General features: G+C 40.6%; 3 protein-coding genes across 3 annotated transcripts in view; all 3 read left to right on the plus strand.

Moving 5' to 3' along the window:
• Positions 1-14,350, plus strand: part of usp19 (ubiquitin specific peptidase 19) — a 16,881-nt gene extending 2,531 nt beyond the window's left edge. The window contains exons 3-25 of the mRNA XM_057363253.1: positions 2,081-2,212; positions 2,350-2,486; positions 2,763-3,254; positions 3,436-4,001; positions 4,294-4,365; positions 4,456-4,631; positions 4,909-5,132; positions 5,233-5,422; positions 5,536-5,669; positions 5,748-5,906; positions 6,537-6,647; positions 7,600-7,710; positions 7,787-7,888; positions 8,046-8,186; positions 8,288-8,406; positions 8,524-8,667; positions 8,966-9,294; positions 9,390-9,497; positions 9,598-9,814; positions 9,950-10,102; positions 10,348-10,514; positions 10,974-11,149; positions 12,152-14,350. Of these exons, the coding sequence (XP_057219236.1) occupies positions 2,445-2,486; positions 2,763-3,254; positions 3,436-4,001; positions 4,294-4,365; positions 4,456-4,631; positions 4,909-5,132; positions 5,233-5,422; positions 5,536-5,669; positions 5,748-5,906; positions 6,537-6,647; positions 7,600-7,710; positions 7,787-7,888; positions 8,046-8,186; positions 8,288-8,406; positions 8,524-8,667; positions 8,966-9,294; positions 9,390-9,497; positions 9,598-9,814; positions 9,950-10,102; positions 10,348-10,514; positions 10,974-11,149; positions 12,152-12,433 (4,215 nt within the window). The 5' untranslated portion in view covers positions 2,081-2,212; positions 2,350-2,444 and the 3' untranslated portion in view covers positions 12,434-14,350. The remainder of the gene's footprint in view (positions 1-2,080; positions 2,213-2,349; positions 2,487-2,762; positions 3,255-3,435; positions 4,002-4,293; positions 4,366-4,455; positions 4,632-4,908; positions 5,133-5,232; positions 5,423-5,535; positions 5,670-5,747; positions 5,907-6,536; positions 6,648-7,599; positions 7,711-7,786; positions 7,889-8,045; positions 8,187-8,287; positions 8,407-8,523; positions 8,668-8,965; positions 9,295-9,389; positions 9,498-9,597; positions 9,815-9,949; positions 10,103-10,347; positions 10,515-10,973; positions 11,150-12,151) is intronic.
• Positions 14,351-15,971: 1,621 nt separating this feature from the next.
• On the plus strand, positions 15,972-18,898 carry si:dkey-32e6.3 (uncharacterized). The gene is made up of 5 exons (XM_057363269.1): positions 15,972-16,561; positions 16,710-17,104; positions 17,180-17,340; positions 17,428-17,560; positions 17,638-18,898. Exons 1-5 carry the CDS (start codon positions 16,552-16,554, stop codon positions 17,806-17,808), a joined length of 870 nt encoding a protein of 289 aa, XP_057219252.1. The 5' UTR covers positions 15,972-16,551; the 3' UTR covers positions 17,809-18,898.
• Positions 18,899-19,049: 151 nt separating this feature from the next.
• Positions 19,050-21,214, plus strand: lrrc23 (leucine rich repeat containing 23). Its single transcript, XM_057363267.1, has 7 exons — positions 19,050-19,427; positions 19,526-19,635; positions 19,841-20,103; positions 20,295-20,425; positions 20,520-20,656; positions 20,746-20,950; positions 21,110-21,214. Exons 1-7 carry the CDS (start codon positions 19,320-19,322, stop codon positions 21,146-21,148), a joined length of 993 nt encoding a protein of 330 aa, XP_057219250.1. The 5' UTR covers positions 19,050-19,319; the 3' UTR covers positions 21,149-21,214.
• The last annotated feature ends 484 nt before the right edge of the window (positions 21,215-21,698 follow it).

A 21,698-nucleotide genomic window follows, 5' to 3' on the forward strand; every position in this document is an offset into this window, starting at 1 on the left:
AAAAGTCAAAGGATTGTTTACACAGGGCACAGAGTTTCTGTGACTGTGCTCAGCCTGTGAAATGAGGTAAGTGCTGTTCAGCTTTTGATTAGGTGGGTGTCTGTTGCTGAGTGTCTTGTTTCTACCCCCGCTTCGTTTCACACTGCACATATTTGGCACCGCAATGCATGGTTAACCCTGCAAAAGTGGCGCTAACCCTGCTTCGGAGCAGGGTTTCATAACCCCGGGTTAAATGCGGGGATAAGTGTGAAACGTTCGTTTACCCGGGGTTAAAACAGAATGAAGATAACCCGGGTTTAGCGCAGTGTGAAAAGCCCTTAAGTGTAGTTAGCCAAGCCCTAGACCAGTTTAATGAAATTAATGCTTTGTGGAATTAGATAGTGGTTTTACTGGTATGCTGTAAATCCAGTTTGTTGTTTAGACTATCATTTCTGGTAACCATGAATCATATATAGCTTTGAACAAATAACAGAAGAGCGAATGAAAGTAAACTACAAATATGTGTCTTTAGCTGTGGTATTATCTCTCTTTATCTATAAAAGTAGCCACTAGCCAGAAGTTTTTGGGGGGATTTGTGTTTGTAGTATTTTTCCTGTTCTGACAGAAGTGTTGTTAAAATTTTACAGTAATGATGGTCGTCCTTAAGCCATGTTTTTCTTGTTGGATGTATACAAAAATGATCAATGAAAGCAGACTTTTCAGTCAGACCTAGTTCAAAGATACTTGTCTTAAAGGGATAGTTCACTCAAAAATGAAAATTCTGTCATCATTTATTCACCCTCATGCAATTCCAAACCTACATGACTTGCTTTCTTCAGCAGGACACAAAAGAAGATATTTTGAAGAAAGTTGGTAGCCAAACAACACTGAACCCCATTGACTACTATTGTATGGACACAAAACCACCGATTTCTCAATATATTTGCAGAAGAAAAAAGCCATACAGGTGTTAAACAATGTAATTGTTGGGTGACTCTATCGCTTTAATGTTTGACTTGGAAAATCACCTGTTTCCTGGTGATGTTTTTGTTAAAGAATCCCTAATGAATGTTGACGCACGTGACTACCAGGCTGGCAAGTGTATCTGAATGTTTTATTTGTTTAGTCTCGGTGTGTGCCAGCCTGTGTCTAAGGCTGTGCCCCGTCTGCTGGGCGTGTTTTGCCTCTGCAGTGCTGTGCTGTTGTAATCTAACCCTGTGAGACTCTAGTTCAGTAAAGAAGGGTTTTGTCAAGGTCAGTGAAGTGGCTCTGCCTAGCACACGCATGGGAAGATTTCTCTCAGCCTATCAACAACACTCAGCATTCCACAAGCCGTCCAAAGTATTCATCACACTTAATTTATTCTCTGCCCTCATTGGTGTCTCTCCATAGAGCTGTGTGGATCTTCCTCTTTTTATTCTCTGATCCAAGTGCTGTGCATGTTCTCCAGCTGAGAATATGAAATGAAAATGTGCTGAGCCCTATTCGTGCACTGCACTTGGTCTGTGTTTGTGTCATTTTGGTCATGCTGTGAATTCTCACGGGATACAGGCAGAGCTGAGATGACATCACATGGAATAGGAGCTCGGCTGTAGGGTGTGGGTGGCTTCTGTTTGACCTTTTAGAAGGTCAGCGTGAGCGAGGGGACGGGACTAGCTGTCACTTGACTCTAAAGCTTGAACCATGGAGATAAACATGCTCTCGCTCTCTCTTCTTGCTCTTTCCTGCACTCGCACCTGCTTACAGACATGCATCAATGCAAAAGTCAGGAGCAGAACTGGGGGATTCCTTGCTTCATACAATAGTTTAAAATGAGAGGAGTTTAGCATGAACTTTGGTTGTCAGGTTGTGTTGTGTTACCATGATTTCAGGTAATGTTCTTGAAGTTTTTTATGGGGTTTAATGCATGTCATTTATTGTGAAGTATTCTTTTTAAACGTATTAAAATGATTTTATAGCTGGTTGCGACAAACCTAGAATTTAAAACTATGATTTCATACCGAAAGAAAGTCATAGTTACTTTTTTGGCTATGAAATATTTTAATGACTAGGTATTACACTTGTCTTGACAAATATTTCATGAATATTCATTTGTCTGTAGATTTGTTGCTGGACTGGAAGCAGAGTGCATACGAGGTGATCGTCAGACTAAACTGTGGAGATTCAGGGGTGCTGAGAGCAGAAGATATCGACTCTGCCTTCTCCGATACATCCTGCCACATCCGCCTGCCGGGTAAGAATAGCGTGTGTGCACTTGTTTGTCTATATCACTATGTTATACAATCTGTGTGGGTTATCTTTTTGTCAGCGTTTGCTGTGCTTGTCTCAGGTTTATAATGTTTGCGTGTGCTGTATTCTTTGCGCTCTCAGATGGTCGGGAATGGAGCTGTCGTCTTTATGAGGAAATTGAGGCCTCCTGCACTAAATTGCTCTATAAGGAGAAAGCAAATGTTCTGCAGCTTGTCATGCACAAGAAGATCCCCCTCAACACCTGGCCCGCCCTCGCCGTAAGAACAACCACTGTGACTCTGCTGTCATGATAATAGACAGTGAATAGTAAACCATCCTGTTCAGTTTGTACTTTATTAGTGCAATGTTTTCACGGAGAAAAGATTTGGTTTCATAATAAAAATCAATAGATGTTAATTTTTAGTTGGAACACTGGTCTTATTTTTGACTCCCATCTGTGTACAGTCACACACTCACCCAGCTTTGAGAACAAATTTTTCTCATGTCTGTGTGCCCGATCATATTTTTTTGTATGGATGTTTTCCCCTACACAGAGCAAGAAAGAAACCGAGCCAGTGAACCTCCTTCGAGAGAATGGCAGCAACCAGCACCAGTCGACCACGGGGTGGTCAGAAAAATCTGCCGAAACGATTGAAACGGAGAGAGCGCCTGCTGTGACCTCTGCTGAGCAGAAACGTGGTAAACCTGACCGAGGGTTAAAGCGAGGGATGAAGGGAAAACAGACGGAGAACCCTGAGAGCGCAGGTGTGAAAGCAGCTGAGCCTAAAGCGAGCGATAAAGTGGACCCTGTCAGTGAGCCTAGTGCTAAGCGCACCACACGCCCCTCCAAAAACACGACCCCGGTAGCCCCCTGTGTGACAAAACCGGCAGTTAATGGAAAGACACAGGCATCAGCTAATAGCGGTGATGCCGCTTTATCTAATAATGCGAAGGACAATAGGGCTCAGCCCCAGGGCAAAGGGCAAGGGAGTCAGACATCACAGAAGGACAAGGAGCTAGATAGGAATCCAAAAAGCAATGGTCAGGTGAGTGTAACTTCTCAATATGGAACAGTTCACACCAAAATAAATATTCTAGCTTTATTTTTTATGTTGAAAAAGCCTTTATGTTTTTTTATACATTACAGGTAAATCATAGTAGTAGGTCTTAGTTATATATGTGTTTAATGCAGTGGCCATCCTGTGGCCCATTGTTTGTGTTTTATAGGTTGAGCCAGTTGAGAGCAAAACGGTTTCCTCATCATGTGAGCTAAAGGTGTCACGTCAGGAGAGTTCCTCCCCTCCTGTAAGAACGCAAACTTCTGGTGACACAAGCGCTGGAAGAACATCCTCAGATGAGGCTGAAAACATAGCCGAGGTGAAGAGGCCGCAGACGGATGCCCAGATTCCTGCAAAGCTTCCATCTCAGAATTCAGGATATGGAGAGCCTGTCTCTGCGACTGCTTCAAAAAGAGAAGAATCGCCTCAGAAGAGCTGCGCAGAGGAGAAGAGAGACATATCAAAAGAAGAGCCACATGGAGGAAACCAAGAGGAGGATGCGGAAGGTCAGTTCAGAGGGTGTCCATGTTTTTATGTCACTTCACTACTGTTAGGAGTCATGCCTAATGTGTGTTCAGGTCCTGAGCCGATGGTGAACTTGACGTTCGTGAAGAATGACTCGTATGAGAAAGGAACAGATCTGATGGTTGTGAACGTCTACATGAAAGAAATTTGCAGAGAGACGTCCAGGGTGCTGTTCAGGGAACAAGATTTCACTCTTATCTTCCAGACCAGGTGAGAAAGTCAACGTTGTTTCAGAGGCAACAACATAAACTAACGTTATGCGGCCCAAACTTAAGTTCCGGTAGACCTCTGCAAAGAATCAATAACTGTTGAATAGTTTTAATTTAATTCAATTAATATATATATTCATATCAATTAAAAATAAAATAAATTGTTATATTATACCCAAACATGGACTGGAAGTTTACTTTGGGCCAGGCGCGTGCATTCAATGAAACCATCTATTAGGAGTCAAGTAGTTTCAAATGTAGTTGACCACTAATTGTCAAAACGCTTTCCCCAGTGATCCCAATTTTTTGCGCCTTCATCCGGATTGTGGACCAAACACTGTCTTTAAATGGCAGGTTAAACTCAGGTAAGATTTTCTGATGGCAATCTTAAGTGCAGGTTGTCCAGGGTTTGTTCTGTCAGTCATGTGGGTTTCTCCCATCTGCTGATGTTTCAGGAATCTAATCCAGCCGGATCTGTCCAGCTATGCCTTCACCCCATCCCGTATCGACATCACCCTGAAGAAGAGACACAGTCAGCGCTGGGGGGGTCTGGAGGCCCCTGCCACACAAGGTCTGCTGCCTGGAGTGGATTCTATCTTGCTTCTGAGCAATCCTTTGCAAACAAACACATGTACATGATGTGTTTACATTTTCTGTTTGTTTACATCAATCAACTGTGGTACTTGTGTATATAGAGTTTCATCTTGGAAACATGTCCGTGTCCAAGCTTTGCTTGATCTCAGGGGCAGCCTTTGTTTGAGGCGGCATACTTTCCAAATTGAAGTATTACTTGGTCGTGATATATTTGACTACCTAATGTCACAATGTGATGATTATGAAATCCAATTTTCCTCTTTTCTAGGTTGATTCTTTAACTGCTAACCACAAGCTCTTTTGTCCTGTTTAAGGTGCAGTGGGGGGCGCCAAGGTTGCCGTGCCCTCCAGCCCTTCATCACTTGAAAAGAGTCAACCAGGAAGCAGCCAACATGCACTTCCTGCTAAAGAAGAACCTCGGGTAGGGGAAGAGAAGGCCAAACCCTCTCGAGCACCAGGGGACACGGGTCTGGATGCTGTGGCCCCTCGCTCGGTCTCCGAACACATGCCCCTAAAACAGGAACCAACTGTTACCACGGTAATAAAAGAATCCGAAGTGCTGCATTTTGTTTTTTAACATCATCGCTTGGGCCTTGAGTATGTAGGTTGTTATTACCTGTGTTTTCGTCTGTCTGTAGCCTAAGCCCACCTGCATGGTGCAGCCCATGACTCACACTCCTGCAGGCAGTGAGAGAGATGAAGAAGTGGAGGAGAAGAAGGTGTGTCTCCCCGGATTCACTGGATTGGTTAATCTGGGAAACACATGCTTTATGAACAGTGTGATTCAGTCTTTGTCAAACACACGGGAGCTCAGGGATTATTTTCACGGTAAGGGGCATTTTCGCTATAAATTTTCTGGTTAGACTGAATGGAAAATTGTGTCCAATGTTATATAGCCATAAGAAATGTATTTGATGTTTAATTTGTGTTTGTTGTTTCAGATCGAGGGTTTGAATCTGAGATTAACTGTAATAACCCACTGGGCACAGGTGGTCGACTGGCCATTGGTTTTGCTGTTCTGCTTCGAGCTCTGTGGAAGGGCACTCACCATGCCTTTCAACCTTCCAAATTAAAGGTTTTTATCCAGCAACAAAATTACTCTTATTTTTTCCATAAGAAATTAGCTTCATAACTGTTGTGTTTGTCTTCACAGGCTATAGTTGCCAGTAAGGCCAGTCAGTTTACAGGTTATGCGCAGCACGATGCTCAGGAGTTCATGGCTTTTCTTCTGGATGGACTCCATGAGGACTTGAACCGCATCCAGAACAAACCTTACACAGAGACCGTTGATTCAGACGGCCGGCAGGACGAGGTGAGCTCATCGCTATTGTCTCAACACGACATAGATCATATGTGAGAGGGATTTAAATGAATTGAGCTTTGTGTAGTAGTACTTGATGCTTTTTTTGGTGCAAGAATTTTAACTTTTCAGTTTATGCTGGTAAAATTATGACTTAGTTTGACTTACCGCGTGCGTTTCATGTCCGGCATCTTCAGTTCTATCAGTTTCAAACAAGCTTCAAATCCAGCTTTATATCCAACGTTTATATAACATTCATCACCGAAATGCAGAGAGCAAACAAACACAGCTAAACTTCCGTCAGCCGAGTGAAGCGGCATTGAAGGGCGTGGCGCATGGGCGTGCTCTTTTGCTCGGTGGGTGGTGCGTGGGCATGCTTTTCCTGGAGAATGGCCAATAAAAGGAATAGGATCCCCGTTACGAAACAATTTGATCATGTTAAGCATGAGAAGCCAGCAGGTTTAACAGAGTAAAGAAGTCAGAATGCATGAAATAGCATGTAACCCAATCTTTAAATTCTCATGTTAATTTTTTTATTTAAAGTGTGTGTGAGCACAGGTAACCTTTCATTACCTCTCGGTGAGCCTCCTTCTCTGTGACTAATAAATCCGCGGGACCTTGTTCTTGTTGATGGTTTAACAGGTTGTTGCAGAAGAGGCGTGGCAGAGGCATAAAATGAGGAACGATTCCTTCATTGTTGACCTCTTTCAGGGCCAGTACAAGTCAAAGCTGGTGTGCCCGGTGTGCTCGAAGGTAATACACATCTGTTCATGTAATAACACCCAAGTTACGATTTCAGTTTGTATTTGTGTGTGCGTGTATACGTTTTCGGTATGAAAACTTGAAGGGGTCCTATGACACGGCTAAAACGAATATTATCGTTTGTTTTAGATATAATGCAATGTTTATACACGATTTAAAGGGGTCATATGGCGTGAATACGTGTTTTTCTGTGTCTTTTGTGTGTTATAAGTTGCCCATGCATGTATTAGACACGTAAAATTGCAAAAATTAAAGTGTGGGAACAAAAGATGCATTCTATCTAAAAGCGAATGCTCACCCAGACCTGCTTGAAACGCCTCGTGTAACCACACCCCCACAAATCTACGTCAGTTCGTGGTATGATTTGACTAAGACCGCCCAAATGTATACGCAAGTAAGGTGGGCGTACCTGTCAGTACAATTGCTTTGTAACCTGATGTTCCACAAACTGTCGTAGATTTGTGAGGGTGTGGTCACACGAGACGTTTCAGGCAGGTCTGGGTGAGCATTCGCTTTTAGATAGAATGCATCTTTTGTTACGACACTTTAATTTTTGCAATTTTACGTGTCTAATACATGCATGGGCAACTTATAACACACCAAAGACACAGAAAAACACGTATTCGTGCCATATGACCCCTTTAAATAACTGGTTTCTCTCCTTCGTGTGTGATATGCTTGGGATAGTAGAATGAGTCAGATTAAAAGGTATAAGAGTGATTTGATCAGCTCTGTACATGTAACTGAATAATAAAGGGCTTTCTCAACGTCGATACGATTTCGTAGTTCCGAAATGATTTACCTGAAGTACCCAAACAAATTAGCTCCTTCTCCGGAGCAGGGTCTAACGACAGCCCTCTTTATTCGTTCCGCAACTTCGTTTCTAAAATTATCCGGTGTACGTATGATCGCGAATCCGATTTGTTTTTATCTTTCTTTTTAGGTTTCCATAACCTTCGATCCCTTCCTTTACTTGCCTGTTCCCCTACCTCAAAAACAGAAGGTGCTGACTGTTTTTTATTTAGCTAAAGAGCCTCACAAGAAACCAGTCAAGGTAAAAACAACACAACGTGCTTTAAAGTTAAAGGAAGGTTTTTTGTATTATATAACTAGTCCACTTGCTTGTGTAGTTTCTGGTCAGTGTGAGTAAGGAGAACTCAAGCACGAGTGAAGTACTGGAGTCAATATCTTGCAGCGTGAGGATCAAACCAGAGAATCTGAGACTGACAGAGGTATGAATGTAAAGATTCTTCTGTTCATGTTACTTGCCGTTTTGTTCTGTATAACAGCCAGTCACATGCATTAGTCAGAATCTATACAAAGTTGAAGCTGATTATTCTTGAAGTTCTTTAGGCTGGTTATTAAGCAATTTCCCCTTTCTTCTCTCAGGTAGTGAAAAACAGATTCCACAGGATCTTCTCACCATCTCACTCCTTGGACACAGTCTCATCTAATGACCTGCTCTTCTGCTTTGAGGTGCTGTCTAAAGATCTCGCCAAAGAGAGGGTGGTGCTCCTGAAGGTCCAACAGGTACATGTTTCATCTTGTGCTCAGATGGATAACACCCATTCTCACATTATGTATAATATTTACTGGTCATTCATTAATTGAGTCCATCGTTTGACATTCAGAGACCTCAGGTTCCCAGCATCCCAATCACAAAGTGTGCCGGCTGCTTGAAGCCTCCTGCCTCTGACGACGAGAAGCTCAGGCGCTGTACACGCTGCTATCGTGTGGGCTACTGCAATCAGTGAGTCATCTCAATGCTCTCATCTATAACTTTACTACATGTTGTGCTGTCTGTGAGATTGTGTATTAGGCTTTAGTTTGTGTCTTTGACTTAACGCTGTTTTTCGTCTTACTAAAGGGCCTGTCAGAAGAACCACTGGCCCAATCACAAGACCTTGTGCCGGCCCAACGTGGAGAATATTGGACTGCCGTTTTTAATCAGTGTGCCTGAGTCCAGGCTTACTTACACTCGCCTTACGCAGCTTCTGGAAGGCTTCTCCAGGTATTCACATCTCTGTTGTTATATTTGGAATTATGCTCTTTTTAAAGTATTTAGGATCTTGGTTTTAGAAGGGGATATATTTGTAGTTATTTCTGAAGTTTTGGGTCATTTGGCAATATAATATGCTTAAGAAAAATCACATATAGTGCAAAAACATTCCTCAAATAAAAGTTGTCATTTTTGTTCAAACCTATATTCTAATATGCATCCTATTTCTCAAACTATGACTTATGTTCCTTTATTTTAATGTGTTTTCGTCCTTAAACACCATCATCTAACTCCACATTTATGTCTGCAGGTACTCTGTCAATGTGTTCCAGCCACCTTTCCAGTCCGGTCGGACGTCCCCAGAGGCCAGCCTGTCCCGTGTTGACCTGACCTCCATGGCCAGCAGCGTCTCAGAGGAGCTGGAGGAGACGCCATCCGCAGGAGAAATTGAGAACCAAGTAGAGCAGTGTGAATCTGTCGCTGCCCCGCACACAGAGACCGCATCCTCACTCCCCACAGCAGATGGAGACGCCGCCTCCACATACACCGGTGACTCCGGCTGTTGTGAGCTCGCCTCCAGCTCCCAAGATTCTTTGGTGGAAAAGGAAACATCATGCGAGAAAGCTGTTAAACCGGAAGGTAGCTTTGCTAAAGCATTGTAGACTACTAACATATATTGTGCATATGTGTGTGTGTTTGTGGACTAATAGTCTATTATGTTTGTTGATTGGTAGCTGTAGTAACCGGCTATCAGCAGCCATCGGAGTCTGGAAGCGGAAGTGCCTCTCAATTCTACATCTCCATTTTGGATTCAAAGGAGGACAAAAAACTCGAGGACAAAGGTCAGTCGACATTCCTTTTGGCTTGGCTATCCTTTGGGACAGTCGCTATGTTAAAAGCAGCAACGCATTTGAGTTTGTAAATGACTGGTGCCCTCTACAGACGATGACGTTTTGGAGCTGCCAGATGACTGCACGCTGGAGCTGGTGTGGAAGAACAACGAACGCTTGAAGGAATATGTGCTGGTGCGTTCTAAGGAGCTGGAGTATGATGAAGACCCAAGCTCTGCGTCAGAGACCGCCAGGGCAGGACACTTCACTTTGGAGCAATGCCTGAACCTCTTCACCAAACCTGAGGTGCTAGCCCCCGAGGAGGCCTGGTACGTCCAACCGCGTCTAAACTCGTTGCAGTGGACCATAGAGTTAGGCAGGACTGTTGGTCTGAGTTCAGATTAGATGTTTTATTAAATTACATTTTAAATGTGATGTTTTGATATTTTGTTTCTGTGGTGCAGGTATTGTCCCAAATGTCAACAACACAGGGAGGCTTCCAAACAGCTGCTTTTGTGGCGTCTACCCAACGTGCTCATCATCCAGCTCAAACGTTTCTCATTCAGGAGCTTCATCTGGAGAGACAAGATAAATGACATGGTCGATTTCCCAGTCAGGTACACCAAAACATTACTGACATTACTAATCAAAACTCGATTAACGTCAATTAACTTTGACCTTGATCATGTTGTGACAAAATCTTGGTCCAGTGCAAAAAAATTTGTGATAGTTCAGGTGGAGTTAAACAAGATTGAATCCATGGCACTGCTTTGTCGAATCTTTTGCAAATCTTTTGATGTTTTGGCTGGCCAAATTACCAATATCACGTCTGCGTTTCACATAACTTCTCTATTAACATTAGAAACTTGGACCTGAGTAAGTTCTGCATCGGTCATAAAGAAGACATCCAGCAGCCTCCCGTCTACGACCTCTACGCTGTCATCAACCACTATGGCGGAATGATCGGAGGACACTACACGGCCTATGCTCGGCTCCCCAGCGACAAGAACAGCCAGCGCAGCGACGTCGGTACGTGTGAACTATGGTCGCTGGTCTCACGATTCAATTTGATTTCGATTATCATGTCAGCAATTCGATTCGATATTACGATGCATCGTTGTGTGATCAGTTTTCAATCTTACTTTCTGTCTCCCGGTCCCTCACACACCCTGTCTACACCGCATGCGAGCAGTGTGATGCAGCGTGACAAAGGGCTTGTTCTTGATGGTTTCGATTGACTTTTGTCAAAAACAGCTTTATCAAATAAGACAAGACATAATAAAAATACTTTATTTACAAAAAACCAGAAACCATTGGCCCATTTGATATTTAATAGCATAATCAGTTATTTGGTTTTTATGCATCAATGCAGAACTGCGCACATCTGCATTGTGATGCATCGTAAAAACGATTTTTTAACAGCCCTAGTGTGAACCCCTCCAGCTCAATAGCAGTTGGTTGAACATCCCGGCCTTTTTACTTTCGCAGGCTGGCGTTTGTTTGACGACAGCACAGTGACGACGGTGGAGGAGAGTCAGGTGGTGACGCGTTACGCGTACGTGCTGTTCTACAGACGCAGGAACTCTCCGGTAGAGAGGCCTTCTCGTCTGCTCAGGCCACACGGTGCCGAATCTTCCGCTGCCACAGGTGGCGCTGCCAGTCAGGTGAGCTCAGAAGCTTCTCTAGTCACATTAGCTCAATGGAAAAAGGATTTGGTTTTGGCAGAGGTGCTATGTAATTGTTCATTAAAGTTGCAGAGAATTGTGTGTGTAATGTTGCTGTTGGTGGTTTGAAAACGTGTTTTGAAGTGTGTGCATATGCTGGATATAATTTAAGGATTAAAGGATGGTTAACCCAAAAATATTTTTGCCGTTGTTTATACATTCGTGTTGTTGAAAACCTGTTTATGACTCTGTGGAACACACAAAAAAAGATCTTTTGATTAATGTCTCAGTGGTTTTATGTCCATACAATTATAGTCAATAGGGGCCAATGTTGTTTGGTTACCAACATTCTTCAAAATATCTTCTTTTGTGTTCTGCAGAAGAAAGAAAGTCATACAATTTTGGAATGACATAAGGGTGAATAAATTATGAATTTTTTTGGATGAACTATCCCCTGGCTATAATAAGTCTTTCTGGTCCTCTGAGCTTTGTGTTAAATGACACGAAGACCATTTTATGGTCTACACAGATCTAAAATATTCTATTTCCAGTTATGTGATCAAAAGCAATAGTTGAAATTCGGTCTCTGTGGCATCAGTCAGGAGAAATCTAGTCTCTGATACTGTATTGGAGCCACATTTTCTGTGCTTGTGGGTAGACATTTTGCAACAGTGATGTGATCCAAACTTAAACGCACTCATATTGATGTAGGGAGGAAACAACTTGCTTTGAGTAAATAGCCCTCATGAGAGAATGGACCTTCAATTCCAGCTTCTATTACATAAGATGCTGTCCATCAGAGTATAATAATTAGCCTTTTTTGGTCCTAGCAGGCCAAAGCGATCCATTTGATCACTTTCATGTTAATCTGCCTGCTCATCTGCCTGAGTGGAGCATGAAATTGAAACAGTCAGCTGAATTGCTGAAATTTGCTGTTCTGATGGTGCTTTTTTGAGGCAAGGCCCTTTCCGAGAAGCTGACACAGGTTTCCGCCAATCGCAGGCGTCTCTGATATGGCAGGAACTGGAGGAGGACGAGGAGGGGCAGCGAGAAGCCTCTTTTAGAAGCTTGTTCCGCCCCGGTCTGCGTGGAAGAAGAGCCAGGACGAGGCTGAACGCAGAGGAGGAGGCCAGGGGAGGGCTGTCTCGCCGGAGACGAGATGCCGTCTCGGATAACACGGACAGTGACCGTCTAAGATATTTCATCCTGGGCACTGTGGCAGCAGTCCTTGCATTGCTGTTCAACTTCATTTATCCTTTGTTATACAGGTCTAACCGGGGTTAACTCACTACGGCTAAAGACCGTAACTAACTTGTAAATGCAATCGCAGCTGTAACAAAAGATTTGCACTTTACATTTTTTACGTAACTTCGTAGTGTATCATTTATTTACATATTGATTTTGCTGTTGGGCATCTTTGTTTCTAATGATGACGTTAAACCTCTGTTTATTTTAGGAGTCTAATAGATCATCATTTGTTCACATCTAAGCTATCTCAGTTTTGTTTGTTGCAACAGGTCAAGTGGCAAGTTTAAGAGAATGTTGAAATTGAAAAACACTCAGGAAATCTTTTTTATGAAGGTTCAACTATAAGCAACATTAACGTACTTGATGTATACTTTTAATGGATGTTAACCATTATCAGAGAAGTTGGAAGTGCTTAATCTGCTTTTCGTCAGATGTTTGATTGTTATTTCGCTTAGCATCATGTATCTGTGTTCTGTATGTTCAGAACAGAATTGAAATTCCTTTAAAAACGTGAAGGGCATAGCCATTGAACACACTTTTTCCTATAAACTGTTTTATGTCAGGGCTTAGTTGAAGTAAAGCTAAAATCAGTGCATTTTATTTCAAAGAGAATAGTCGTGGTAATCTGTCATTAAAATGTTTTAACGTACTTCACCTCTGCAATGATTTGGCTGAGGTCACCTGGGTTTGTTTGGTGGAGAAAACTAATGTTAACCAATAGCCATAAAGCGGTTTAGGTATTGTTTTATGCTACTGTGTTCTAGGGTAGAGCTCCTATTTTCTCCAATAGATGAAATGAAGTCTTTCGTCATTGCATTTTGTTTTTCAGAATGTTACTTGGTATTTTGGTATAAATCTTTGCTACTGAAAGGGACATTTCACCCAAAAATGAAAATGTTGTCATTTATTTACCCTCATGTCATTCATGTATATGATTCTATTGTAAAGAATACAACAGCAGGTGGTTTTGTCTCCATACAGCGGAGGTTAATGGAGACCAGTGTTGTTTGGTTATAAACACTCTTCAGAATATCTTCTTTTGTGTTCTGCAGAAGAAAGAAAGTCACACAGGTTAGGAATGACATGAGGGTGACTAAATGATGAAAGAATTTTTATTAAAATAATTACATTTTAAATGCATTAAGAAATTACTTTTTAAAGCATTGTTTAATGTAGGCATATTCACACATTTTAACCACTTAAGTGCTTTTCTGATTAATTGTCTGAGAAAGTTGATCCGAGATGTTTTGTTTTCCTGGCATTTTATATTACTGTTTTTTTTCTGTCAGTGAGTGCATTACTCGGAGTGAGTTTTTCTGTTCTCTGATATTGATCCAGCGCTTAGTTGCACGTGCTGTATAATGAGAGGAGATCCACATGTAAGATGAATGCTACTTTGTTGGGATGTGGCAGTTCCAAGATGCTGGTGGTATATAAGGGTTTACTAGGCTGTCCACACTACAAAGCCTGAAAATATTTTGGCTTCTGTGAATGCCTCTGGTGATATTAAGCCACTTCATTGGACACACTGACCAAAATAAAACCATATGATGTACTGTTATACCTTGTAAGGTCATACGTCCATTGTTGCTAATTATTTTCAGGATGGTTGTTTCTTCAAGGAATTCAAGTAACTGTCAAATGAAATGTTACTGCTTGAATTGAAAATCTTTTTGCAGTTTTTGATCAAGGGCACCAGCACAATATAAAGACCGTGTTCATGTATGTAATCACGTGCCATGGATAGGTTCATATTTAAGCAGTACTTGAACAGGCTTGGGGTTATGTTTTCTTTTATTATTTAAATCTAGTGGATAAAATGACTAAATGTTATTTGTGCTGCACCACAAATTGTCCCAGCAATAAATGAAACTGATTTTGGAGATATAATTTAAAATGCTGCTCAGTTGTAAAGGTGCCTGTACTACCGCCTTCAATAAAAATGTAACATCACGCGGCCTTGATATCAGTTATTAATAATTATGTCTATCAGGATTAATTAATTGAACCCTTTGTTTTGTCTTATCTGATGTGTTTAAAATGTATCAACAGTTGGCGTTTTACTCCACGAATAAAGAAAATATCTCTGTTTGTAACGATGGTTTATTTTACAGGCCTCTAGCCAGACTCTATTTGGGACTGACCTGGACCCAGACGGACCCCCTCCGTTGAGCACGGAAGTGACCTCTGACTTGTTTGCACACTCTGGTGAATGCTCCGGTCCGTCCTACAGCAGCATGGAGGAGGTGGATTAAAACTTGACCTTAAAGCCAATGATAGTGATCACCGATGGCAGCCATTCAGGGAGTCTTACTTCCTCACAGAAAGACCTTTATTCTCACAGGTGGATCTAGCATGGCAGAGGTGCTCGTTGCACTTTTTTTTATTTGCGATTTGGACAAAGATTTGTGCAGACGTTTCCAGCACTAAGATGGAGGAAACTGCACAATATTTGGGCTGTATGCTCAACTGATGTATAATAAGGTTAATAATCTTAATGCTTAAAGATGAATAATCCTCAAACAAATACATAAGTCTATTTGAAGAGTGATCTCCAAGAACTCTTCATCATGCACAGATCTGTACGTTTTTTTAAAGTATGTAAACATTTTAACACCTAAAAATTATGCCATTCACAATTTCACAGCTTGGGTAGGTTTCTTATAACTTGCTTGTATTTACACAAGTGTGTACCTTGGTAAAACCGATAAATGAGCACGATCAACATGATTTGTGTGGATGCACAGAAGAACTTGTTTAAACGTTTTGTTTTGTTTTTGTTCTGAATTTCTTTGAAGTGTTCCTTTGTTAGTGTCTTTAAGTGATTTACAAAGTGGTTGCATTTGTAAACATGTTGTAAGAGTGGACAATTGTTTAGGGTTTTTGAGACACTCAGACAGCTTGATGTCCCGTTCTTTCTCATAAGACAATCCAGCGATTGATTTTCTTGGTTTAACACCATGGTAAAACCTGTGGAAATGCATACATGAAGTGCAAAACAGGCTTGATTAACTGACATGCATGTTGACCTAAAATAATCTAGTACTGTGTATTATATCTTTGTTTTTCCTCAGTTTTGAGTGAGTTGTCTTGTTTCCTCCATTCCCTCTGTTTTTGTATTGGACTGCATAGTAAATTGGAACTGGGGGTTTGATCGGAAGAATGCTGCTGTGAATAAAACAGAAATGGTTAATATAAATAAAAGCTTTTTTGCGTAATACCCTTAAAGGTTATAGCTGTATGTTTGTTTATTTCAATTTTTACATTAAAGATCAAGGACATTTAAAGAGATAATATTTCACCTTTAAATCAGAAGAGAAAAATTTGTTGAATTTGTCATGCTAGTATTTGCTTTCTTAAATGCTTTATGCTTTTTTCCTTTGACTACTTTAAAAAGGTTAATTTTGTATTTTAAATAATCTTGATTTATTTATGAGATTATGATGATTAGATTCGTGCAAATGTATTCTTTGCAGTATTTTAGATTCCGTTGTCGCGTAGTGCCAGTAGGTCGCGCTCTCACAACCTATGCTTATCCGTTGCCGGCCGCCCAGGCAGTCTCGCGATACTTCACACTAACAAGGAAGTCAAACTTGTCATTGTAGAAGCCGGTCAGAGAACTCCGCGATTTAAACGCAATAACGATCCGAAATTATTTTGCACAGAATTACTCGACGAATGATTAAATCAACTAACTTCCACAAATAGCATCATGTATTACAACTATCTGTCTGTTGGTTGAGATGCGAGTCATCTGCCTAACCTACATGCAATCTGGATGAACTGTCACTCATCCCCAATTTAAGATCCTTTAGTTCGTCTACTTTATTGTATCGTTGTCTTTATTTAAACAGGCATAGCAGTACGTCGTTTTTGAATATACAAGCATATCAACATTTAGCGCAATGTATAACTCGGAGTCGGAGAGGACGCGTGAAACAAGTTTTGATGAACTCAAAAGCAACGGATGCAGAACTGATGTGAACTCTAACGGGACACGTGAGGATAAAGCATTGACTGACTCGCGAAGAACTGACAAATAACTTGTCCTTAACTTTGATCTCAACAATACAATCCTTGTGTCTGATGCAGTCACAAGACAAGGAAGTGTAGCTGCTCTGGAATACTTCCTGTCCACTGTGACCTGGGGGCGTATGACGAAAGGTAAGGGGTTTTCTCATAACTTACTTTAAAAAGTAAACATTTGAAAATGACCTATATCGTGTATAACGATATTTGCGTTTTTTTAGTATTACGTAGCATCGTGACGCAGACATTATCAGCATAACCCTTAGTTCTGCTCTCTCTTCAGGTAAATGGGAGTGGATGTCTGATTCACCATCTTTACTCCAGCCTTGTACAGGTGCTGTCACATACTACTCCCAGTTTGGCAGGGTGGCAGGATTCACCACAGTAGGCCCAGGCCGACGGTTCCGGAAGGTCCTGGAGGAACATCTGGAGCTGCTTCGATGGCCACCCGACTTACCTGAGGATAAGGAGCTGTCTGTTAAAGGAGAAGATGGGAAGCTGTACCACTGGATCCTACCTTCATTCTTCCAGATGCTGCACGACTTGACTTCAGAGGGTGTGGAGTTCTCCATCGTCTTCCGTACCTTTGGCACAGACCTGCCTCGGGTTTTGTCCACTGTCCGACGTGCTGTTGAGGATGGGTCACATCCGCTCTTTCCCGACCTACCGGCTCTGAAGGTATTTCATATTTGATGATGTGTAAGTCTTCTTGGAGTTATCCTAGATGAGCCTCATGAACGTTTAACCTCACAGTTGAGGGTGAATGTAACTGCCGGGCGGATTAGGTGCAGCAGGAAGGGTGCAGTGCTGACTCGTGGAGAGGAGCGTGTAGCCACAGGAGAAGGAGAGCGATGTGTGTACCAGTATCTGAGTGCTGCCGAGGGTCTAAGTGGCTTTCAGGACCACTTTGACTGGTGAGGAGGCACTTGAAAAGGGTGATCAGTTCTATAGAGTGCTGAATTATTGTTGTTTATCAATGGCAGACTTTCCTTTCCTAATAGGTGGGCACGGAACACATACTCCATTTTAGGAGGTAAACCACTCTGGATTGACCCTTTTGACTCCAAGGTTCAACATATCTTCATTGATGACAATATTAGGCAGAATGATGAGGACACTATTGTCCTTCCTAAGGTGTGTGATGTGCTTTTTTAGAATTTCCAACTCAAGCTTTATAAACAGTCACTATATTCTCTTAAATGTTTCTGTAGGTGTTTTTGGACCCAGAGGGCTTGCAGACTCGAACAGCTTCAACATCAGAGCTGTATGATCTGTGCCTTGTACAGAATGATCTGATGAAGGCTATTTCTGACCCTGGTTATTTTACCCAACGCATCCTGATCTGCATGGAGAATTACGAGGGGAACATCCAAAAAGGATAGCTAGGTTAACCTAAGATCATACCAGAAACTATAAGATAGAATAGACAGATGACGAGACTCATTTTGGATAAACACAATCACAGGTCAACACAACAAATATAATGAACGATGTCACAATGCACAGATCTATATACAGACATATTTTTACTACCTTGTTTTATTTTAGTTTTTGGTTAAATTATTAGATCACAGAGAGTTTTAATGGTTTCAGTTCTACAGGTGTGTGAATAGAGCAAATTTAATCTTAAAGAAGCCAGGTCTTATTTGAACCTTTATGAAATGGGTTATATATTGAAGAGCACACGCACAGTTTTTTAGAAGTGTCATATAGTGTCATATAAACATTGGCAGCTGTTCCATAGATTTTTTGTTCTTGGCACATGAACAGAGGCATGAAGATGGTTCTTGCAGAGACGTCTTGCCGCCATCAGTATTCTCAGGGTTTGAACATCAAGGGTATTTTTAGGATTATTTCCATTTAGATGCATTTTACAAAAATGTTGAATACGGACACACTTGAATTTGTAGATTTTTTTTAAATCTTCGTTTTTGCACTTGGATTGTGTATTAAGGCTATTTTTGTTATATTTTGTTCTAATACCCTGCTTGAAGATGTGTATCTGAAACTAACCAAAACAGAATTTCAAGAATGTTTTATTGATTGTTTGAGTTACTTAAAATTTGACCTATACAATACACAAGCACTTTTACATGTACATTCTCATATTCTTCATTTTAACATCATGTCAGATGTTTAGGAAGATGATGACTATAAATACACTTGTTTACATTATTTACATCACATGTTGCAGTTTAATGAGAATGTGTCTGCTTCTCAAAATTCATCATTTTAAAGTAACTTTAAAGAGATTTAAAGCAATTTCTAATCGTAGTAAATTGTTTAGACAATTGTTGCCTTTAGACTGTGAACGGTAATAGGATTTTCTTTCGCTATAAAAGTGATTAAGTTTGTCCTACTGGGGTGGCTGCACAGCTTCTGCTCTTACGTGATGGTTTATTTATTATACTTGAAAATTGGGTATTTGTGGGGTTTTTTTTGTTTTTGGTGAATATTAAACATTGTTTTAAAAAGGAGCACGTTTGTTTTATGCCTCTTTTTATTTTAACAGCAGGTGATTTCTCTGACTGATTTCATCACTTCACATTAACAAACGCGGTAACACTTGATAAGAGCAGTAAATAATAGTGAGGTTTCATGTAATCTCTTTAATGGCAACATAACTACAAAACACAAAGTCGCGTGCGCGTGAGTGTTACCATGGTAACGTGCATAAACACGGTTCTGTTAGAGGCGTCAGAAACCGAAAACTTCGGCTCTACAACTTGAATTAAATCGGTTTGACTTTTACATTAACAAAAAAATTGTGAGCGTGGTAAGAGAAATTCTTGTTTGACGCAACCTGTTTTCACGTTACCTCGCTAGTTTGCCTGTTGAAGTTGTGATCGCAGTTAACTGACGAATCATTTTTATAAAAGATTAATGACCTAAAATGTCAGACTTTGATGAAGATGAGGTGCTAAAAGTGGACTCTGAGACAGAGGATGAGGAGCAAGAAAGTGAGGTTGGTCATGATAAAGAGGGGATACCAGAAGACCAGGTAACCTACATTTACAGATATTATCCACCAACTACAGTTCTTTTTCGAAGAGAATTAATACCAGATGGGATTTGCCTTTTTTCTTGCTCTATTATCAGATTGAGCCCTGTCCACTAAACCAGGACATGGTAGCTAAATGCTTATCTTTACTGTGCCACACCGGAAACAGTCTGTCCCATGCCTATGTCAGACTTGATCTTAACAACAAGTAAGAAATGTTTACAATACAGAATATATGCCAGTTATGTGACATTAATCTGTCCAAGGGTATTATTGCAAATCAAATAAAAAAATCAGTTGTCTTATTAATTGCTTTTGTGTGTATAACTCTGTTTTGTTAGTTGCTTTTAATGAAATAGTTAGCTAAAGGAACACACTTAAATGTCTGTTTCTGTGACCCATCTCAACAATAGGGGTCTGACGGATTTGGTCTTGCTCAGCTCTTTCATCCATCTGCGTTACTTAGACATTTCCTCCAATCATTTGTCAGACCTCTCTCCGTTGGCTGGCCTTACCCACCTGCTATGGGTTAAGGGAGATTCTAATCTGATTCAACGGTGTGAAGGCCAGTGGTTTGACCAGCTCGGTTTCCTACAGTGGCTCAGCCTTGCAAGCAACCGTCTGTGTGATGTGAAAGGCCTCAAAGCTACAGCACTGGAAACCCTCAATCTTATTGGTAAGTGACACTTTTTTGTTGTACTTTTAATATAATGCTTTCTTTTACACTATAGTACCAATACTAGTTTGTCTCAATAAATGTAGAGTGTAGACATAGCTGTGTAATAAATCAATAAACATTGTGTGATGTCATATTTTATAGACAACTTTATTGTTACCACTGAATAGCAAAATTCTTTATGATTTTAGGTAATGGCATTCAGACAATGCAAGGCTTGGAATGTAATAATCTGACCAATCTGGTGACACTTGAGCTTAGAGGAAATTGCTTGGAAACTACAGATGGCATTTACCTTTCTAATTTACGTCACTTACACCTGGTATGGCTGGTAGTTACTTTGCTGTACATAAAATTGCAAGTTATTTATCTCCAAGGATCTACAGTACCATCTCATATGTCATCTAATTTTACAGGCTAAGAACAACATCAAGCGACTGGAGGGTCTGGAGAGGCTAGAGCAACTAAACACTCTTCACCTCAGAGATAACCAACTAGAATTATTGGATGGAATCAACTCCAGTATGAAATGTCTCCAGTATGTTAACATCAGGTAAGTGACATACCTTAACTATGCCACTATAAGTTTTAGTCACCGGTCATGTTATTTGGTATCATAAAAACATATTTTTTCACTTCAAGGGGTAACCTTATATCTTCTCAGAGGGCTTTGCAAGCTCTATTTAGTGTGGAGAAATCACTGAGGGTCCTTGTAGTCCTGGACAATCCTTTAGCAAATACGGATGATTACAGGCTGTATTTGATCTCACATCTCTCCCAGCTGGAGCGATTGGATAAAGACCCCATAACTGCTGATGAGAAGTCTGAAGCCCAGGAGAAACTCAAGGTGCGCATGTGTATTATTGTATGTGATGGGTTTAATATATACATAGTAATTTGGATCAATGTCCATCAAATATAAAATAGATAAATAAATAATTATAATTTGTTGAGTTATAAATACTTTTAAATTGGTTTAATTTTAAAAAATACTTTTTTTCCATAGGAATTTGAAGATGAATCTTCCCTGGATGAGGATAACTGAATAGGCTGCATGAAGCACTGAAGAAAAATCTCTAAAAATGATGAAAATCATAATTTTATATTCAATAAAGTATAATCACATTGTTAATCTGGTTTTATTTAATTCACTGTTTTTCCCTGCAAATATTGATTGCCACTTGTATATGTTGTAACATACCACTGTAATGGTGCGTTCAAGACACCCCGGATTTGGGATATTTCCCACCACAAACCAGGAAGTAACGTCTGCATTTAGTAACATAAAATGGTTCTAAAGACATTAATGTACTAATGATTAAGTAGCATTAAAACGTGTTTATTAACAATAAAACCGCGGGAAATATCCTAAATCCGAGGTGTCTTGAACGCGGCGTAAGATGATCACGAAACATCTTTTTAGGTTTGTAGACTTGCACTGTACATGCTGTCATTTACAAAACAAAATCAATTTGTGATTCTGAGGTAAAAGTATGTGAACCGATATTTCACATTAAACATATACATTTGAACAGCATTTGCTAATAATGTTAGCATATTCTTTAAAAAAATGAAAGAATGTTTCTGCAATGTCA

Source organism: Triplophysa rosa, linkage group LG21 (assembly GCF_024868665.1).
Source record: "Triplophysa rosa linkage group LG21, Trosa_1v2, whole genome shotgun sequence".
NCBI lineage: Eukaryota > Metazoa > Chordata > Actinopteri > Cypriniformes > Nemacheilidae > Triplophysa > Triplophysa rosa.